General features: G+C 40.8%; 1 protein-coding gene across 1 annotated transcript in view; it reads right to left on the bottom strand.

The window, feature by feature from the left end:
• Window positions 1-1,238: 1,238 nt before the first annotated feature.
• The window catches only part of LPGAT1 (lysophosphatidylglycerol acyltransferase 1), a 110,136-nt gene continuing 89,195 nt past the window's right edge, over window positions 1,239-22,179 (bottom strand). The window contains exons 6-7 of the mRNA XM_006028795.3: window positions 8,852-8,958; window positions 1,239-4,184 (exon numbers count right to left, since the gene is read on the bottom strand). Of these exons, the coding sequence (XP_006028857.1) occupies window positions 4,036-4,184; window positions 8,852-8,958 (256 nt within the window). The 3' untranslated portion in view covers window positions 1,239-4,035. The remainder of the gene's footprint in view (window positions 4,185-8,851; window positions 8,959-22,179) is intronic.

Genomic DNA, 22,179 nt, shown 5'->3' with positions numbered 1-22,179 from the left:
CCATGTAGTCTAGTTTTACACAATAAAAATAAAAGCCATTCAAAACATTCATAAAGTATGCAGACCTTGCAACTAGAGTTTTTTATTTTGCTGTTCCAACTGCTTTAAAAAAATTAAATAAAAAATTCTCAAAAAAGCAATTTTGCAAAATACTGTATAATTTCTTTTATATGGCTCCATTATTTCCAAACAATACAGCGTCTTCAATTGTACATTTTTTTATTCCATTAAGATTGTATTACATTAGTACAAAGAAGGTCTGTCCAAGTTAAAAACAAACAAACAAAAACCATCCCCGAGATCAGTTTTGTGATTTGGAAATCCCAGATTTAAGTACCTTTGGTCCCAACACTTATGCCAAGGTAAAGTGGACCGGTTTAATCTCTGCCACACAGTGTTTGGTATTTTTGTCATCTTCTACAAACAGATATAAAGGTTCACGGCATTCTGTGACAACGACAGACCAAAATAAGAGAGACGCACACACACACAACTATGTCCACACTGTTCTGTGAAATAGCAGTGAAAGGTGAACAGCACGATGTGTAGTCATATTTCAAGACTGAGTGAGATGCATCTTATTTTTTATAATTTATCTAAACAAGAGAATTTTTTTTTTTCCAGTGACCAAAATAGATAAGAGTCTTGATTTTTAAATATGATTAACACGACAAGCTCACTTGCAGGACAAGTTGCGACTGAAATACATTGTAGAACAGTGGGTAAGTTGGAAGAGAAAGGACTGGCACAAAAGGGAAGAAAGCAAAAACCAAGCATTTCCAGAATGTGAGAATGGGGCTAGCATACATCCTTTAGTGGGATCAAAAGAGCAGCAACTCTTAACAGAGTTATATTGTTACAGGTTAAAGAACAGTTGGTGAACAATTGTAGAAGTTAACAGAACTGAAATGTGTTTTACATTACCCTGGCATACACCCAAGTTCATTTCTGCACTTTAAAGAAGTCCTTAGTTCTCTCCCATGTCCCCAATCTCTGTAATTACATTTTCCATGGTTGTCTTCACCCCGCATGTTTTTATTCATTCCTTCCCAATACTGCCCTTTGTGTCACCAAATTCAAAGTTGTATTAATTAGACAAGAACTTGGTGGGTGAATTTTATCATTACGTTCATTCAGATAATTTTCTACTGGATGCAATTTTCCCCTTAGAGAATACAATTTCAAGCAGAGGACACCCCCCCCCCCCCCGCGGGGCTTGTCACAAACGATAACTTGTAGCAAAAATGCTAACTACAGCTATAAACCTCAACTAGCTGACACACGGGTAACTGAGTTGAAACTCATTTCTCCTACATGTATTTTATGTTTTTCCCTTATTAAAAAGATTTTTATCGCTCTTTATTATTCTCCATTATTAACCAGCACTATGTTCATGACAAAAAAAAAAATCCAAGTTCCTAACATGGAAACTAGTTCCTTTCCATGATCACCTAAATTCGACTCTATGGAGACTTGATGACATACACTCTTCACATTTTCCAGTGCAAGTAGCAGAGAAGCAATCTAATGCAATTTAGTCTCCACATTGAAACTACAATCAGTGCTTTCATATAAAGGTTTTGCAGAATTAAAAAACAAACAAATTGAAAGACAAAAACAAAAACAAACAAACCCAAAGGTACCAGTAAGTCAAAGGGTCACTTTACCACATGATCACATATTGCTGTTATTTCATTAGGCAGCACATCAGTACTTATTACAGGCCATTGGAAACAATAGTGCATTTGAAAAGCATATACCCTGGCATGTTTATTGGGTTTGTAAAGCAAATATTCTGATGCAGGCTTCTGTCGTGCAACAAAACCTCTCTTTTTTATATCAGCCCTTCCCCTCCTAATTAAGAAACAATATAAACTGGAATGCCAAGTGGTTCCAATCATCCCACGTTAGGAAGAAAGACATAGAAAACATTCTGCAGCTTGTTTCCAGAATCCCGTCTACTCAAGTTTAGAGCAGCTTGTTTGCACCCTTGTATCAGGGGATTGGTACTGGACTGCAACGCCTGCCTGCAATACAGCAGAGGAAACAATCTACACCCAAAGTAACAAACCTCACCAATTGGCAGAATCAACGGGTAAAGGAACATGTTCACAGCCCAAACTGGCCTCCCTTTGCGTACCTCACATTAAGATTAATTTTAATTTTACAATGGAATTCAGCTGTATTTTGTCAAGAAGATGGATTTAGAAATAGTTTCTTACATTAAACATCACGTGAAATAATAACACTGTCTTCTGCATTTCACCTGCAGTGGTATCATAACAGTCAATGAGGTATTTCAGTTGTTCTTTTATTAACCATCTTCTTATTAATATCCACACTGTGTTACCTTATGATGAAACCACTTTTTTGGCATATTTAATTAGGATACCTTTTCCATTAAACCAGGGAAAATTCGCATTATTTCATATTTTGGTATGCTTTTTCCCCCCAAAGGAAAATATTCAGATAACTGGTTCTTGTATGACAAGGGGGATCAAAGGGGAAACTATACTGCTAACTCAACATGGACAACTACAGTTGGCTTAGTTTGCGCTCAATAAAATTACAATCCAAAGACAATACACCATAGTTATACATAAAATTCTGGCTACATGGCCTATACTCAAACAGGAATTTCATTCTAGAAATGGATCTTTTCTACCTGTGTAATCAAGTGAGGCCAACCTGCTGGAAATGAGAACCTACACTACTGACTGCCTTTCAACAGCATTGTTAACCAGACATCTGAAAATCTGGTTTGAGTCCAGTTTGCCTCTGACTAATTAATTCTCCTTCCACTGAGGCTAATACTTTTCAGCACAGGGGCAGGCTTAATATAGCCCTCTGTACAGTTATTGAGATCACATTCTGTCACAGTCCATTGAATATCTTCCTACAGCTTTACACACGCCATCAGATCTCTTTTTAAGAAACTAGTTTCCTTCCATTTTTCCAAAGCAAAATATGAATCTGACTGGCATTGATTTGTTTACACTGTCCCACAAATGCATTTAGTGCTGTTGCAACAAATGCGGGGAACAGGCCTCCGTAAGCTATCAAAAAGTCACATTTGCCAGCTCGTGATATACAACAAATTGGAGCAGGGAGGAAAGACACTGGGGAAGGGAGGACAGACTGAAAAGCCTCAGGGACACCAGCACACTTTCAGGAACAGGTAGCACTCTTTACGATTCCAGTCTGTTGCAGATAAAGCTCCCCCCCACCCCAGCTATATGTTTTTCCTTCACTGTATTTTAATCTTTAAAAGTGCATTTTGCAGAAAAGATAATTCTCAATGTATGAAACATCATAAACACAAAAGGGAAATAAATCAAGTGACCTGACATCGTCCCTACTAAGAAGGGATACAACTAGCGTACAGAAATCACATGTCTGATGGATAACCCAGGGCAGGGATGGGCTGATTTGTCAATGGTGAATTATTTTTAAACATATTACATACTGCTTTTCTGAGCACTGTTTTCTCCACCACAAACCTCTCTTGCATGTTTGCAGGAAGAGTGTGTCTAATACAACAATGGCTGATAGGAGAGCAGTTAAGTTACCATAACTAGCTCTGCAGACTACATGTGATTCCAGCTCAACTGTGATAAACTTTTGTGCCAATGAGGGATTCTCTACCACACACTTTGTCATACAGACTACAGGAGAGAGAGAGTTGCTGAATTTTCTGCGCTTTAACTACAATGTCAAGTAATACCTGTGGTGACAGAGCTTCTTGTTGCAGACATTCCTCTATGTGGTGGTATGACTGCACCTCTTGTCCAAATGCCAAATTTGCTTAAGTGTGTCTAGGGATGTTCCCCCTCTTTAAAAATACAGAGTTCTTAAAATACATCATCAGGTCACTATATTACTGACTCTCACTTTAGTGGAGTTTAGAGCGTCCATTGAGAGGGGTAAAAAGCCATCCAGTATTTTCCTTGACTCTTGAATATTCACATTTGCACGTCACGTGATGCTCATTTGCCAGAGCCTGGATTCTCAGTGTCCTCAGGTCCCATTCAACTTCTAAAATAGGCAATGATAAAAATACCGAAGGATGCAGTACCACATACCACCTGACAAAAATGCAAGGGACTGAATGCCAACCAACCACAAGTTGTTGAGGGTCATCTCCCGGGAAACAGCTGTTTGACCCTGTAGGGGAGGAAATGCTCCTAAAAAAGGAAAGAAAAATCATTGTTAATCCTATTGCAGTAGGACCTACAGTTTGAGTACATTCTTTTTAGCTATGTTGCCTATGTGGATAGTGATAGGTATTAGGGCTGTATGAAGCTTCGGTCCCTTATTGGATTCGGTGGAGATTCAGCCCGATTCAGCGGCCAAATCTCTGAATCCAAATCAAATCAGAGGACTCTTTAATTTCTCCAAATCGATTCGAAGAGATTTGGACAGATTCAGTGATTCAGACGTAGATACAGCTTTAAATGTTTTTTCTACATACATCTAGGTAGCAGGGGCTCTGAATGGTGCAGAGCAGATGTAGCATCCCACAGAAGCACGGGGGTTCCCCAGCGTGCTTGGCAGCAGACCTGGAACTATATCAGAAGCACTTCCAGGTCCACCAGGGAGCATGTTAGGGGGCTCCCCCACACTCCCCTGGCTTGGGAACTGGTGCCTTCTCGGTTGGGGGGGGCACCCAGGGTCCCCCTGTGGCCAATCGCCAGGCCAGGGGGGCCCCCCCAGCACACTCCCCAGTAGACCTGGTCTGATCCATTTCCAGGTTTGCTGCTGAGCACGCTGGAGAGCCCCCCACGCTGATGTGGGATGCTCCATCCGCCCCAGCACCGCAGCGATCATGAGCCATGCTGTTACCTCAAGGTACGTAGAAAAAACTTTTAAAGCTGTGCCCGTGTCTGAATTGCTGATTCGCTGAATCAGCATTGAGTTGTCAGATTTGGATTCGGCCAAATCGAATCAGGGACAGTGATCCCAATCAACGGATCGAAGCACTGTCCCCGATTTGGGCCAAATCCAAATAGAATAGGGCCCCTTTTACACACCCCTAACGGGTATGTGTAATTGATCGATTTGCCTGCTTTATATGGGTGATTTTTCAGAATGCTAATTATTTCCATTAGCACAGAAAAAAGTTAAATACATCTTCCAGACTGGGAGAAATAAGTTCTATTTCACTTGGCTGCAAACTTGAACGCAGGATATAAAACATTCAGATATTCCTTGCTTGGGTGCATTTAGCTCTTGCGTAGGTCTCGTATGGTTTACTGTTTACTATTGCGCATTTTGAATACGATTAATTTCTGTAACAGTATTAGATCCAGCAGAATGCATATGGATTCTGCATACCTGCTGTGCAAGGATTTTACACACACATTTCCCAAGGAGGATAGTTTCCAACTAACAGCCATAAAAATCACACCACCATATTAAAAGATTTCAGCAACTTCATGTTTTGCTGAATGTGTGAGCATTCATACACCGAAGAGCAGCAATGCACATATACCCCTAACATTTCTCAAGGTCTCTCACAATACATTTCAGTGCACTGCTTGGTTATGTGTTAGGCTCTTTAATCAGACAGACCGACCAACACTACAATTTGTTGTCCAATGAATGTTCTCTGAACATTCAATTTTGAAGGGCTGTTTGTTATAGCAAGGGATGACTGATGTGATAAAACTTCATCTTCCCCAATTTCACCTCCTCCAGGATTTACTAACTTACATTAGTAATCAGTTTAAATCATGTTGGCAAAAACAGAAAGTGTTCCTTGAATGAGTGACTGCAAAGGAAGCATTCTGGTCCTCCAAATCCAGAACTGATGGGGCATTAAGAATCCAGGACAGAAAATAGTCCCGATTACTAGGTAAGAAATGTATTTTATTAGGATCCATTTATGTAGACCTCTTCTGTATTTGTTAGCCTGACATCAGAATACAATATCATGGGAGTCAAGTGCCAAAACAGGGAAGCAAGCCCCTAAATACGTCTGGGGATCGGGGCCTCTGACTTTTTTTTTTTTTTTAATCCTCAAACACCAGGGAAAAAAGTCATTGGACTCTGCTTTAGAGAAAACCACAATGCTAAACAATGGAAATGCTGCAAGTGTTCATAATTACTGAAGTACCCTTACAATGAAGCCCAGAGCTTTGAGTTTTAAGTGACACATTTCAGCTCTATACGTAGAGCATATATAATTTTTTTTCTCTACCTACAGGGTGAGATTATTACTATACTCTAAGAAGTCCCACTGTGTAAAGTCTGTAAAACCTAATCATCGAAAGGAGAGGAAACAAGCAGTAACAGCCTCATTTCGCTCTACACTTGTCATTTCTATTCTCTCCCTCCCATTTAAAAAAATATTGCTTGCTGGGATAACTTCAAGGAATATGCAGCTCCTGTCCTCTCCTGTTTTGCAGTCTTAAAGTAGCCTCTTGTTACCACAGAAACAACATTTTGAAGGGAATGGGGCAGAGTCAGCACTGAAGTAGCCATATCAGCGCATTTCCCACTTGCACTTCAGGTTCCCAACATCTCAGTGCCCTAGAACAGCAGCAGGCAACTTTTTGGAGTCACGGGCATCAGATCCAAGCCGGCTGCAGTCTGGTGCAGGCCGGGGTTCAGACCTAGCCACTGCCACAGTAGCTTTTCCCTGATGCCACTTCTCCCCACCCCTAGCATGGGCAAAAGCTCCACCACGGCCCACAAGCTCTCCATTTCCACAGCCAACATGTTGCTCAGCCCTGCCCTAGAACTAACCTGTACAATTCTAGATGTCCCCAGCACACTCCAGATATTCCTAGCAGTTGGGCAGGTTGGCTAAGCTTTGTGTAGCTCCGTATGCTCTCCTTGCCAGAGTCGGAGGCAGGGAAAGCTGAAGTTTATGGTCGTGTGCAAAGTATTTGCAAAAATACAAACCAATGTATCTCAATGTACTTACTATTTCTGAGCAAGGAATTTGGCTGTACTGGCATTCTGTTTTTGTTTAGAATAGTCAAATTTGTTTAGCCAAATCATTTATGGAATGGAAAAAAAATCTATTTCAGTACTAGTTGTAAAGTACTGCAGTTCAGCCATGAAAATCACCTGTATCAGGTTAAAGAGAACTATGGATCTGAGCTACCAGACAAGGAACATATTCTTGTGGACCAAAGTTTAAAAAGAGTCCCGATGATATTCATAGACTGAATCCTGCAGTGCCTAATGGGATCTCAGTCAAGTCTGTTTAGGTGCAGGGTCCGTCCATAAACTAGACCCAATAGAGACACTGCTGGGTATGCTAAGTGATGTTACATGACCATTTGAATAAACAGGACAACAGAAAAGACCACTTACTCCTCTCAAAGCAAGGTGCACTATACATTACATTATCACTGATCAAATATACTACCATGGTAAATTATATAAAATTGATTCCCCATTTCTATTAGTAATGAATAATCCAATTGTATCCAATAAACCATTGCGTTTTAAGCAGCATCTCTTACATAAAGACTCTGCAACATTTAACTTAATTGTGTGGGCGGCCTGAGTGCTATTTGTAGGCATCTGCACAATAAGGAATGTAATAAAAGAGCTTTTCTCCTATAAAAAGAAAAACTCCAGTATTTTGATTAGTCATCCTTCTCAGGCAGTGTCAATATGATAAACTTGCTTCCCTATATTAAATGTCCAAAAGGAACTCAAGCTTTTTCTTTTATTAAGTTTTCTATAACCCCACCAGCCAAAAGCCCTCTAAAACTAAACTCTTGTTTTTCCTGCGATGACAAATTTTACTTCTCTGTACAAAAACAACAACAAAGAAACAGAGGTGTTAGGGGACTGGTGGTGAACTTTAATGTTTGTCAGCTGGAAAAGGAAGGAAAAGTTCCCCAGTCTTATTTTCAAAGGCAGATATACGTTAAGAAAATGGCACCTTAGTTGCCAATGTCTCCTTAGTAACATTATTAGAGCCTGATTAGTGCCCTTGAAACCCATTTTCATTCAGGGAGTTTTACTGTAGAGAAGCTGCAAATAGTACCTCATGTATTGAGGGAGGGAGAAAGTGCAGTCAGCTATGGAGAGCATCAAACTGGGCCTCAATCATTCCTATGGGGAGTTTCAGACACCACATCTACCCCGTTCATTACTTGCGGACTTGTCAGAGAACAAGTCTACCCCATTCATTGCTATGGGGACTTTCAGGCACCAGGTCTACCCTATTGTGCCATGGACATACTACAGATCCTTCATCAGTAAGTCACACCCTCTTCCTGCTTTGTTTCAACAGAAACACAGGAAATGACCTACTGCTCAGCCTTAATATCCATCTGACCTTGCATCTTTTCTTCAACAGTGACCTCTGCCAAAGCCATCAGAAATTTAAGAACTGCAAAGGCAGATACAGGAAAAACACCACGCACGGCCCATGACATTCTCATCCTGTTCCTTTACAGTTCAAAATATTTTGTAATTCTGCATTGCTGCAAAATTTGTTAGCATTAACTCTGAACATTCTTGATATGCACATACATTTTTGCTCCCTCTTTCAAATCTTGCTAATTCTTGGCCTCAACATCCTCTAGCAATGGGTTTCACAGTTTAATTACGCATGATACAAAAAAAGGAATTTCCTTTTATCAATTTTGAATACTCCTTTCTAATTCAAGAACCCTGCCTGGCATTGTGCAACATGTGCAACAGAATCAGGTCATTACTATTTGTTATTCTGAATCCTTCCCCAAATGGAAAAGGTGAAGGACAAAGTCTGAGGATGCTGTAAACAGTAACTGCGTTTTCTTAAATCCTTCCGAGACCCCTGTGTAAAAGGCACTGGAGAATTGCAAAGCATTACTAAGTACTCTCTTGCTGGAGAACATTCTACCTGTTTTGTAAAAATGTGACAAGAGATCCTCCTTTTCAATGAATCGTTGATATAGCCAATGGGTGAGGGCTTCAGGCTCTGCAGGTACATCTTTAATTGGAAAAATCCTACCAAAGAAAGAAAAGAACAGTGTCACTGAATCTATTTAAGTCATTTTATATTTAAATCTCCTCTCTTGCCACAAAACCATGACAGACTAAAACTGGAGAAGTATCCTCTGCAGTGAGCAAAGGGTTAAATTAAACACACACAATGCAATGTTCTCATTTTTTCTATAAAATTGCCAAGATGCGTTTGAGTTGGTGGATTTAACAAACTGAGAAGCTTGCTCTACCTGCTTGAGGAAATCATTTATTTGGAGTTGAGGGTTGGGATAAACATTAACAACTCTTCTGTATCTTAGAGCAGATACATGCCCGACAGAGGAAGTGGCTTTATCTCTCTGGAATTCCTCAAGTTGGTTTTCTACTCAAGCTGTACCAATCCCGTAAGTACGCTGAAATACTACCGCAACATTTAAAGGCAAAGATTAATATTACAATCAGTTCTATGCTCCTAAATCTAATTTTAGATCCTGATATAGCTATTTATAGCTATGCCTATATAACGGGAGGGATGCCAGAAACATTTATACTAGAAATGAGAGCAAAAAAATTCAAGGCTGTTTTACAGCATAGCCCAAATCCTGCCCGTTTGGCCAGGTCAGGAGGCATTTCAGAACATACAAGACAGTCAACTCAGAAACACGGGACAGTTTAAAGATAAGCATCACCAATATTTTGACATTTTTTTCAACAAAATTAGAGAGCTCAGAGGCAACATTCTTACATAACGCAGGAAGAACTGCCACATTCTCCTTTCAGGCTGCCACTGCAGCCCCAGGATACCAATGCAGGAATCTCTGGCTTCAAAATGGGAAGGAAAAAGTTGCAGTGAAACGTCTGAATTCTTTTTAAATGGCAAATGCTCCAGGTGCAGGACAAGCGGCTTTCATATGATTTATTTAGAGCGGTGATTCTCAACCAGGGTGCTGGGACATTCTGGGGTGCCACGAGGCATGAGGAGATGAGCAGGTGTGGTGTTAGGGGATAAGCGTAGGCTCTGGCTGGTCCAGGCCTGACCCCTGCCCTGCTCCCACTGTCCAGCTGATCTGCAGGAAGTAACACTTAATATAAACAAGTTTTTGAAAGGGCATACTATTCAATTCCCCAAAGTTATGGAGGGCTGCCTTGAGGGTAAAATGTTGAAAACCCCTGAAATATGGACTTGTGAAAAGGGCAATCTTCCTGGAAGCTGTGCAACACCTACGGAGTGGGACCATGGTTCCCGACTGCTCCCGACTGCATTACAAACCACACAGACGGCCTTGCCACACAGTTCCGGCCACTCCTAGACACAGAAATGGAAACAGGATAGCCCTTTGGCTCCCAAACTTGAAAACAGATGCTCCAAGTGAACTAGTGTGACACTTTTCAACCTCTGAAAACTGCCAAAGCAAAAGACTGTATGCAACCCTAACAGCACAAAAACAAACATTTTATCAAGACCAAGGTTAAACATTTAACTATTCCAGTACAGAATCCAACACAAATATGGATCTTTGAACTGGAAGAGCCACAAACGATGGACCTATTTTAAGGCAAGGGGTCACTATCAGGAGTAAACTCAAATATCAATTATATTTAGAACCAAACCAAACAAAAAACTCTACATAGCAGCCTCCACAGTTTATTTGTGGCAAGACATACTTCTCCCTTGGTGAACTTCCAGCTTGCAGAGACAAGCAGATTTATAGTTTTATGTTTTATATTTTCCTAGAAAGTGACAACCACAAGATCACTGTAACCTTTCTACAGGATTTCAGCTTCAACTCCAAATTCTGGTGCTTTTATCAAAATAACTAATTCAGCACCCAGATAGTGGGGTAACTTTTAATAATTCAAATTCTAAATATGAGACCAGAACAAAATCCTGTGTCAAAATGTCAGAAGGAGGCAGCTCTTAACAAGGGCAAGACTTCCTTAGAAACACTGCTCCATGCACGTGAAGGCAGTTACTAACTTTTAAGCAATAGTCAAAATATATACTTCCCCTAGCGTTAGACTTATCCATTTTGTGCATCCTCAACTTAGAGAAAGAACGCTTCCTACTATACAAATTACCATCTCTATTATTTCACCTCCTTCCCTCAGATGATTGCTATCATGGTTTGGTTTCAACAAGCTTACAAATAAATGGAAAGGCCAGGGAAATAACTGCTTTCCACTTGAGTGGACTCTCCAATGGAAATACCTTTTGGCTTCTTGCACAGAATTGCTGCGCCTTGGCGCCTCAGTATATGTCAGGCCTGACAGTCTCTGAAGTGAAAATCCTTTATGATAGGACTCTGCATTACACTTTCATTTGCCCTCCTCATACTGTGCTATGCTTTTATTGTCTTTAATGGACCTTCCACTGCTATTTAAATATAGAATTCATTTTGCTTAGAAAGATTTGAGGTAGAGTGCCCTAACAACCGACTCTGCAACGTCTTAAACAGCATAGCTCCCTTGGAGAAGATGGAGAGCGACTGAATAGGATTATGAAGTGCCAAGCAAGAGTTCTTTAAATACATACATCCCTTTTTCATTCTTGGAGCGTCTCTTGTTCCGCTGCTATATTCCTCATGCCTCACTCCTTCCCACTTGGTCTTTCTTTGCTTAACAGCATCTCACTGCAACGAAGCTGACACGAAGCCTTCTAGACACAATGTGCTGCCTCTCTCTCATCTTTTAAATCTCTTGCTGGTAGACCGACCCTATTTTTGATGTTGTATTTCTACATCTGGGACATTCTAAACGGAAACTATTAAACTGACATTTACAAACAGGAGATTCCCCCTCTCCCCATATTTACTCAGTTTTCCAGCATTGTAAGCCTTCTATGTATCTACTTATCATAGCCCAACACTGGTGGGAGTCACTCTGTGACAAAATAGTGGCAAACACTCCACGCTGCTATTTCAGTGGCACAAAGTTGATAAAACTTCCTTTCGATTTTCCCTCTTCTCAGAACTCTAGTGAACTGAAACCAGTACCATCTGACCCAACGGAAATAAATACATCATAGTATGTTCTCAGCAACTTGTTTTTAGCATTAAACAGCTACAACAATTAAATTCCTATTGTTTAATGCAATTAATTTTATGAAGCAATTATCTCATAGATTAAAGCCATTACACATTGAGGAAAAATAAAGCTGCTGACAGATCAACAATGAATCAGCATTTATTTAGCTTACAGCCATTATGCTGCACAAAGGCTCTTCATAGCTATTGATAATACAAATCTGATGTCTATTAGTTCCTTAATCATTGGGTAACAAGTACCCCAAAAAGTACTGCTTGCCCCACCTCAGTAAAAACTATGGATGATGCTGATGTATAGAAAATAGTTGCAAGTATTAAAAAAATCTGGATGAGTAACAGCAGGAGGTGGCTGCATTTCAGTGGCATTGCATGCACACACAGGAAGGGCACAGCATGATACACAAGCACAGGAAATGTAAATCCCAGGCTCTGCTCTGCCATGGGCTGTACCTGATGCAAGGCAAATCACCTCAGGGCCTGCTATCCCCAAAGTCCGTAGTACTGGTACATCTCATCGTCTTCCAGAGGAGAGCTGGGTGCTCAGCATTGCTGGGTGCTCAGTAATACTTACTCTGGCTGAAAGCATAGCTGTGGGGAAGTGAGGTCTAACCTGGGATGTGGTGGTAGGGCAATTAAGGTACCTGGCTACAACTCCAGAGGCAAGAGATTGAGCTCTGCTTTGGACTTGTGCCAAAGGCTGTCAGCGTTTCATTGATGTTAAGGACTGGTTGGGACCTTACAGATCATCGGGTCTGGCCCCCCGTACTTGGGCAGGAAAGACTGTTGACCTGGCCCAGCTGTGAATGGATGCCTGACCAGGGATGTGATGCTAACCACATCACTTACTGGAATAGAAATCAATTGTAGTCTGTTAGATTTAATTGATCACTCTGCTGAACATCTCACACAGCCCAACTACTCAGGGGACCAGTACAGAAAATCCAAGTTCACCTCACCCAATTTTTGCAGCGCACTTTCCACCTTCAGGAATTATTTACCACCACCTTACTTCCCAAAGTTACCTAAAAATTCTGCACCTCAAAGTACACTACATTTTAAAAAACCACCCAAGTCCTTAAGGTTTTCAGAACAAGAAAGCAGCTTAGGAATGGAAAAGGGTTTTGTGGGCTTGCAATTTACTGGCGGTGGCCAAAGACTGTGCCATGTAGCATGATGGGAAACCTTTGGGATGCAGCATACAAATATCCTGCCTATGTCGATCTAGAGTCTGAACTGGAAACCTAACATAGAATCTAAGAATATTAAAATCAGTGGGGTCTTACAGCTTAATGGATTAAACAGCCATTTTTAATTTAAAGGCAGACTAGGAAACAGCTAACATGCCAATGTCACGGTTGCCATTGCAACAAACTGTGACAACCTGTATTAGCACTAGTATACTTTATATGCTAGGAGATGGAGTTGAAAATGCCTCAGTTATTCTCGCATAGTAGGCAGCATGCTCAGACTAATGATTCTAAGCTAAATTGGAGATAAAGCACTTTTATTTTCAGGCTGAAACAAACCCTATTGTGTCAACTGAGCAGGAGCTTATAAAATAGAGTATTTCTACTAATTGCTCTCCTTGTGCTGCCATCAGTAATAATCCTTGTCCAGTGGGTGGCTCTCTTAGAATCTGTGCTATTCAAACAGCTCTAACTCATATTCATAGAGCCTACACAACCCGAGATAGAGGTTATTATCCACCTTCAATGGCAATGTTTTGATGATCTGCCAAACAGAAATTGGTTTCTGCTCTGCACTCAGGTATTTAATATGACTAGTGTTGATTTCTGGCACCTCAAAGTGGTACCCTACTTCATGCTTTGTTCGGTGATATTAATGTGAAATTATTTTCTTCAGCTGATCTCATACCTATTTGCAAATTCTGTGAGTATCGTTATTGATTGGCCCATGTTATTTGATTATGTGGGTTTTAGCTTACATTTCATATCTAGCATTAAGACTGCCATCTAAAACTGAATTTCTGTTTTCCTTAAGAAGATAAAACACATGCAGCTATCCTGACAGGAAAGAGGAAAAAATTAACAGCTTTGTACTTCTGGCTTTTTTGGTAGCAATTGTAGCCTTCTGGCTCTTGGATACAAGTCATTTCAGTTTATCTTACCAGCTTTTCTCTTTCCAGCCAGACAAACTCGTTTAAAAATTTTGGATAGATATAGAAAGACGAAAAAAAAAAGAAAATCAGAAGCCACAAATTGAATGAAAAACAATGATCCTACAAGGAAGAAGAACTTTGCTATCAAACCCTACTCCTATTTTTAAATCATTATTCATCAGTGACCAGTAGAGAGATGGAACAGACTAAACTTTAATCCCTTTCATTTTCTTAAAGGATAATAAAATCTCTCACTAATCTCTTCAAGAATCTTCTTGTATAATATCTTGTTTTCCTCAGAGCTGGGAGTTTAGTGGTAATGATAAAATAAGGGTCAGATGAAGTCACCTTTGTATTACATAATCAATCTTGTTTTCCCTCTTAGGTGGTGGCTTACATCCAGTTGAAATAATTATTTCTGCTTTTATTGCTAAGGGAATTAAATGTTAAACATTCTGTTGTGGCATATAAGGAATAGGAATGAAATGCAGTTAATTGCTTAATGCCAAATTGTATTCTGGCACCAAAAAGGGAAATGGGAAGAGAGTGCTGTTTAAAAGAGGAAAGGTAAGGGATTTTTTTTTAATAGTCCTCCTTCTAAACATCAGGTTCTTAAAATCAGCACCTCCTACCAAAACCATGGATTTGAAAAAGAGACAGCTATGCATCCTACAGATTTGCACAGACTCTCTCCTTTAAAGATAATTAAGTACTTTGATAAAAATACTACAGGCCTTATTCTCATCGATACCCACACATATAGCTTCCTTTCCCCTCTACTGTCATCTCTGAATCAAGATACAAGGCAACTGCCTCTGCTCAGTCAATTCAGTGGAAGCTGCATGTGCTGATGTCTCCCTCCCCTACACAAGTGCTTTAGTCTGTCTGCAGACATAGTTCAAAGACTCAGTGCCATGCCTCCACTACTCCGGACATCTGTCACACAGCGGCACACTGTTACATCAGTTCTGACGTGACTGCACTGAACAGAATTCAAGGAAAAACCAAAATGCAAACAAGGATGAGATCAGAAGCTACTGAACCAAATTACAGAATTTATAAATAATGGTATAAGTAAACTTGCATGAATTATCTGCTGAGGATGGAGGATAAGTGTTTTATCCTCCTAGAATAAGCATATATAAGAAACTGCCTCACCTTCTGTTAGATAGTGTGCATCATTTAGGATATTTCAAAATTAAGCCCAGATTACTGGAACTGATGTTTCCCCAGGTAAACACAAATTGTTTGAGCAGAAGACAACTAGAGGGTATGCATACATGAATATACACCAGGGAAATTACAAAAAAAAATTTGTAAAGTATGATCACAGAGAAGGGAAAATAATTATTTACCTTAAGAACAGATGGGTGGAAGGAAAATGCAACTTGAGGTTGAATATCATAAAATTTCCCAACACTGATTATTTATAAGACTGTGGTATCCCCCAAGAGAAATGGAATCCATTATGCATTATCTGGGATACAACAGTCCAGTTTAGTTTCACATATTATGAAACAGTCTGTAGGGAGCAATCTTGTATCAGCAAGGAGATGTACCAGATAACCTACAAGGTCTCTGTATCTTCCAACTGTCTCTTAAATAACTCTTGGGGAGGTTTGCTAAACCCACCTTCTTCTTCTTACCTTTCCATTATATCACCATTCTTGTGAGAAAGTCACTGCAAAAACTGGCTTAAGGTTGTGAAGTTCTTTGTCAACTATAGGAGATTGGCATTCTGTAATTTAAGTGTTAATACGCTGCAAAACTAAGTCAGGCATTTGCTCAATGCTTCAAACATGGCTTCATTAGACAAAACAGAAAAAGACTTTACTGATTTTCTTTAATAGGAGCTCAAAGAGAAATATAGCTAGGCAATCTGATTATCCTACTAATCAAAACACAACATAGTGACTAGAATCATTAGGGATAGATCAACTCTGAATTTGTGGCTTCACCCCAAAAAATCCCCAGGCATTTCTCATTCTCAAGCCAGAAGTCAGTAAGTAGAAATAAACCAATTCTCTTATTGTTGATTTCCCAATAGTGGGTCTCGTCCTGTTGCAGGGCACAGAGGTGAAGCAGCTCACCAAGCAGTCTGCATGTGGCGAGCCAGGGCTGATTGTGGAGCCAGCTGACCCAGGGAGCCTGCACGTGGGGCTAAGGCTGAGAGAGGAGATGTGTGACCTAGAAGGAAGGCTGAGCTGAGAGTGAATATAAACTCAGGCCCCGAGCAAAGGTGGGGGTAATGTCTTGGAGGCTGCTGAGAGAATACCACCTCAGCAGGATGGCTGTAGCTCTGGAGTGCCAGCACAGACAGGACATCTAGTCTAGTGGAGAGGGGCTGAATGAGAGACCGAGGGGTCCGAGGGCCCATACAGGGCTGTGTACATGCAGAGAGAATATCAACAGAGATGATATCTGTGAGGCTTGGGGCGTGGTGTAGGGTAGCAATGGAGCCAAGCAATTGACTCATAAGGCCTTAACCCCAAACCTGGTGGTCATTACAATAAGACCAGGGCAGCCTCCCACATTTTCACACCAATGACCATCAAGTCATAGCAGACTGCCCAGGGAGTAGGTAAAGCAAAGTAAAGGAAAAAAAAATTGGGCCTCCTGGGACTTTACGGCCAACACTAGAATGCCACCCTGCTACACAGGCTAACCTCCAAATGAAGCCTCCCTTCTAGGCCACTCACTGGGAGTTCTGCAGCAGTACAGGTGAATTCAATTCCACTGGGTTTAGTGATCACTGGTTTGGAGATGCCTTAGTCACTTGGTTTAAGGTTGTAATATGAGGCCAAGTATATTAAATAGATACAAGTATAATAAAGATCAAGCTTTCTTCTTTTTAAATTGCTTCAATTTACTGGTGGAAAACAATATTTAGGAACTACATTTTTCTTCAGAACAATACAAGACATACTTAATATCAAGTAAAACCCTATTATCTGTAGCCAAACACTTGATACATCATCTCAAAGCATGCACCATAATAAAATACATCTTAATATCTCCGTGTTTGCTGATAATTTACTTCTTGCTATTAATACCCTGTTTCCCAGGATGCATGAAAGCAGACAAGGACCATACCCCTCCCCTGGCAAAGTAAGTAAAAGTTCTTTTATGATAAGGCTGTCCAACTTCTAAGCAGCTGAAGGCCATTTATTGCTCAAGCTATATGCTGCACTGCACAGGTGCCCTCAAGGGATGGGAGCGGAAAGCAGAAGCTAGAGGGGGAGCCTAGAGACCAGCAGCAGCAGGAGAGCAGAAGAGTGACAGCTCCCAGACCAGAAACCTGCGGATCACATAACTTCTCATAGACTACAAGCAGCCTGCTACCTGAACAGCCCCAATCAAGGATATATGAAAACCAGACCCACCAAACAGCCTCAACTAATGGCAAGGAGACCTGTTGTCCTGACCACCGTGCCCTGCGCAAGCTCAAAAGTCTCTAAAGAAAAAGTGGAATTCAGAAGAGTGTCTGCAACAAGATTTTCTTCCTCCACAATGACTGTTCAAAACTGGACATGACACAGAGCAGCAGGCATCTTTAATAAGAAGTAGTTGGAGTCTCATAATAGAAACATTAGAAATATGCATAGAAAGTAACTGGTTTCTTTGGTCTGATCATAGCTTCTGCTATACATTGATTCAAATAAGAACATAAACAATGGCCCAAATTTATACTGGTCTCCTCTGGAGATGATCAGACTAAGCAGAATAGCAGCTCTCGGTTCCATGTTGTCTAAGTCTTCAGCACACACACACCACAAGTGGCACAGGCAATCTGTGTGTGAGGCATATGAGAGCCTGGGGAGAGATAGCATAGGACAGGAAGCAGAGAGCAAAACAGCACATTGGGCAGGGAAAGGGAGTTGCAGCGGCACTAGAGGGTGCAGGGCTAATTTGTGGCATGCCTGCCAAAAAGTTTGGCCCCTGCTGTTCTAAGCTTTCGTATTTCAAAACCAGTTTCTTTTTCTAATCACTAGTTTTTCTAAATAGTATTTCTTCCAGAATTTGCAACTGTTGAAGTAATTTCTCTTATTGCACAGGAAATATATATATTTTATGTATATATACTTGAATCGGAATATATGGTAAAGATGTAGCCATTCTAAAAATAAAAAGCTCAGGGAAATTCAACGATCCTAAGGTTCATCTACCTACGCCTTTAACAATGCCATATACACCATCACGCATTCACAGTGCTCCTGTGCTGTCTATGCTGCACCGATGAAGTGACCCCTCCATGTAAGAATGAATGAGCGAACACTGAGCATCAGTTCCAGAAAGACGCACAAGCTTGTGGCAGAACACTAACCTCCTTGGATACACCATCACTGACCTCAGAGTTGAGATTCACCGGCAACAAAACTTTGGAAATGAACTTGAACATGAAATTGTGGAACAGGAAATCATCCACACACTGGGCTGTGTTAAGTACAATCTACATAGAGACTACAGATTCATATCCCATTACCTGGATTAGCTTTTATAAACCCTATGTCTCTCAAGAAGTTAACTGCTTTTTCTCTCTCCTACCTACATGTCTCTCTCCCAGCAGTGCCCCCTCTTTCATCCTCCTTTTCCTGCACTTTGTATTCTAATCACTGCTTTCTAGTTAGCAGCTTTGCTTCTGGCAGTCCCTTCACAGCATCAGATGAAATAAGCCCCCTGCTTACAAAAGCTTATGCTATACATCTCTGATTTAGTTGGTTTATAAAGGTGCAAGTCTACCCTGCCTTTTGCCTAATGCTTTAGCTGGCTACTAAAAATAAAGAAAGATTCAGGATGTTTACCTGCAATACATACCCCCCCCCCGTACTTTATTTTTTTGATGATTAGTTTGGTTTGAAAATGCTGAGTAAAAGCCTTCAGGCAAGACAAAGTACTGAACCTTCACCTACCTCAGCAGCTACTACTGTTGCAGCAGCCAGTCCTATGGTGTAAGTGCAGGACTATTTCAAGGGTTACCTAATCTTCCCTTGAAACTTTCATTGTTGGCAGCAATGATGGTCAGCTAAGGCTGGAATAGATTCAAGCCTACTTTGTGTCCCCTGCAAGCAACGCTTTCTAGCTAGGAGATTAGTTACACTGAGGTGTTTCCCTTCTCTGTTATATTCTTGCTGATTACTGGGATTGAAGTAAAAGAGATAGTAGAATGCCTCGTATAAAGCCACCGTCATGACTTAAAATGACTTAACACAGAAAGTGTTAACTATGAAATGAAAACTAATATTTAGAAAGGCAGGAGAAAATCCTCAACCTAGCAATCATTCTCTGGCTGCTCTTGCAACTCTGAGAATGAACAAGTACCCTAAACTAAGGCAGCCCCTGAGTGATGAAAGGCAAGGAGAAGAAATACCGCAAAGTTGAGCTATAGGCTCATTCCTCTACACCAGTGCTTCTCGAAATAGTGGTCCGCGGACCAGTGCCGGTCCACGAGCCACCGGTCGCTGGTCCGCAGTGAGTTGCCAGGAAAGAAAAATATATTTTCAGAAGCATAACATTAATATGTCATAGCACCACAGTTCGTATGTTCCAGCACTCCAGGTGACGTCATGTCGTGCGAGGTGAGGAAAGAGAAAGAAACAGCCAGTCGCGCATTTGTGTAGTGCTGTTACACGCAATTGCTGCCACCGGCTGAACCGGGCACCGGTCCCTGGCCCACTGGAAAAAAAATTGCCGGTTCGCCACATCAGATAGTTTGAGAAGCACTGCTCTACACAAAGGGGTGTCAAAGATCCACACTGCTGCCAAGTCCAGAACTGGCCTGAAAGGATCCTCATGGTTTGAATCTGGTCTCAAGGCCCAGGTATCTTTCACAACCCATGCTTTACACCAGGGACTTGCAACCTACAGCCCACAGGCTGGATCTGGCCTGCAGAACCTTTGAATGCTGCTGCAGATGTGGGGCTTTAGCAGCAAGCAGCACCTTCTGTGAGCTTTCTCCCCATGTCACCCCACACAGGGACAAATGTTGGCTGCCTGTGCTCTACACAGACCACTAGAGAGAAATGGCAGGGTCCTAGTGCCCACCTTTCTACCCCAGGCCCTCGGGGGGGCATTCTTGCCCACAGCCAGGAAAGGTTGCCCACCCCTGCTCTACACACCATGGTGACTCTCAAACCTAAGAAAAGGCAAGTGTGATGCAGATGCAAAATGGACTCTGCTGATGCAGCATCCATGCCATTTAAGTTGTTTTTCCAGAAGTAGATAAGAGCAGAGATGCAAAACGTTTGCTGTTGGCACATAAAAGCCTTAGTTAGAAAGATCTCAGTTTAAGCTCTCAGATCAAAGCCTATAATCAATGTTTTGTCAGAATATGCTCACTGTGGTCTTGCAGCTTCCTCTAAAAATCCCTGCACTAGTTAAAAAGGCAGGACACTGGATTTGGATCAGCCAATGATGTGACTATGTGGTAATTCCAATAAGACCCATGCTTTCTTGAAAATTTAATTTTTTAATTATAGCAGCTTGGCAGAGCTCTAAGAACTTCTTTAAGATTTGTTTTCTGCCCCAACTTTTCAGAATAAACTTTCTGGGGGGTATGCGCCTCAACATGACCACAGAGAAAGGTTTTTTTTTTAGTGCAAATAAATAATTACAGCAAATCAGAATGTTCTGTTTTCCATTAGCACCAAACTCATTAATGCAACACTCAAAAAGCACAGGAAGCCTAAATTCATCCACTTAGGGTCAAGCATTGCAATGTTTATTACATAAACATATTATATTAAATATAAATTAAAATATGCTCACACAGTGAGAAAACAAGGCACAATACCTTCCTTGTAAAGCACACACTCAACAGAACACACATATAAGCATATATTTAGAAAAAGCAAGATTGGAGGAAGATGCTTATTGGATTTTTTCTTTATTTTTTAAAATCAAATCAGCCATTATTTGGGGGGAAACATGAGTGAAATGAAAGCCACCTGATCAGCAAAAGATCAGAAGTGGAACAGGATGAAACAGTCAAAAAACACCCCCTCCATCTCTGTAAATTCTGCCTCCCCTGAAAGAGTGGGTGCAGGGGAAGTTTTCAAAATTAAAAAGAAAAACCAACAGTTCATCTTCACTGGTCTAAACAATAGATTTCAGGAAACTCAAAGTAATGCTCATTTCTTTTGAATGCAGGTCTACAGTTCTTGAAGCGCACCAAATCTTTTTCACAGCATGAAATGAGACTAGATGAGATCATTTCAGCAACATTACCCAAGAAAGACCAAATAAGAACCACCTTAATGAGGCTCATTAATGCAAGAAGACTTCATGCTATATTTAAAATTTCCAAATCTGAAAGTTCCAACCTTTGAGCACTGTCTACTGACTACCCCCTTCACTCTGAACCCATTATTCTTCTTTCTTGTTTGATCTGAAGTGTCTATATTCTCATTCTATTCCTGCTAACGCGTGAAGCTGCCGGCCATTCATTTCAGTAATTAATTTAAAAAGTAATGAAAGTGGTGTAGGCCACAAAGCAGGTCAGGAAGAGTTAACAGCTTGGAGGCCCTAAACTTTGTGTTCAGGGCAGAGTTTATCAGAACATTGGGACTGATCTATTCAAGAACACCCTGAGACAGAGTAATTCAGTACAAACTGCAACAGCAGATAAAAGCACACAGGATGTTATGATCAAATCTGAAACAATGCATGTGTAATGGATGCTATTACTTGAATAAATGCAGTTGTCGGTAGACTGTAAAAGCTTCATGGCACCAAACATGATTAAACATGAGGAAAGTACACAGAACGATACAACCAAAACTGGGTAAAACAAACAAAGGTTATTATAATTTATTAGCAAGTAGCAATATGCAATGATATATGTCTGACGTAAGCAAGCCTAAGGTATAGAAAGAGTAGAAGAGAAATGCACTTTGGATTAGCGTTTTAACCCTACGTTATTTCTGCTGTCACTCAGTCTGATCACCTGGCTGACAGCATGCAAAAAGGCTACACTTACATGTCTCAGCAGCAGTTAATGGTCTTTTCCTCATTTTCTCGGTGCCTGACGCCAACAGGAACTGTGGTATGCACACAAACTGCTTTGAAACAGTAAAAGTTCTCTGA

Source organism: Alligator sinensis, unplaced genomic scaffold, assembly GCF_000455745.1.
Source record: "Alligator sinensis unplaced genomic scaffold, ASM45574v1 scaffold1277_1, whole genome shotgun sequence".
NCBI classification, from domain to species: Eukaryota; Metazoa; Chordata; order Crocodylia; family Alligatoridae; genus Alligator; species Alligator sinensis.
Note: the sequence above shows the minus strand (reverse complement) of the source record. Positions and strands in the feature narration are given on the sequence as shown.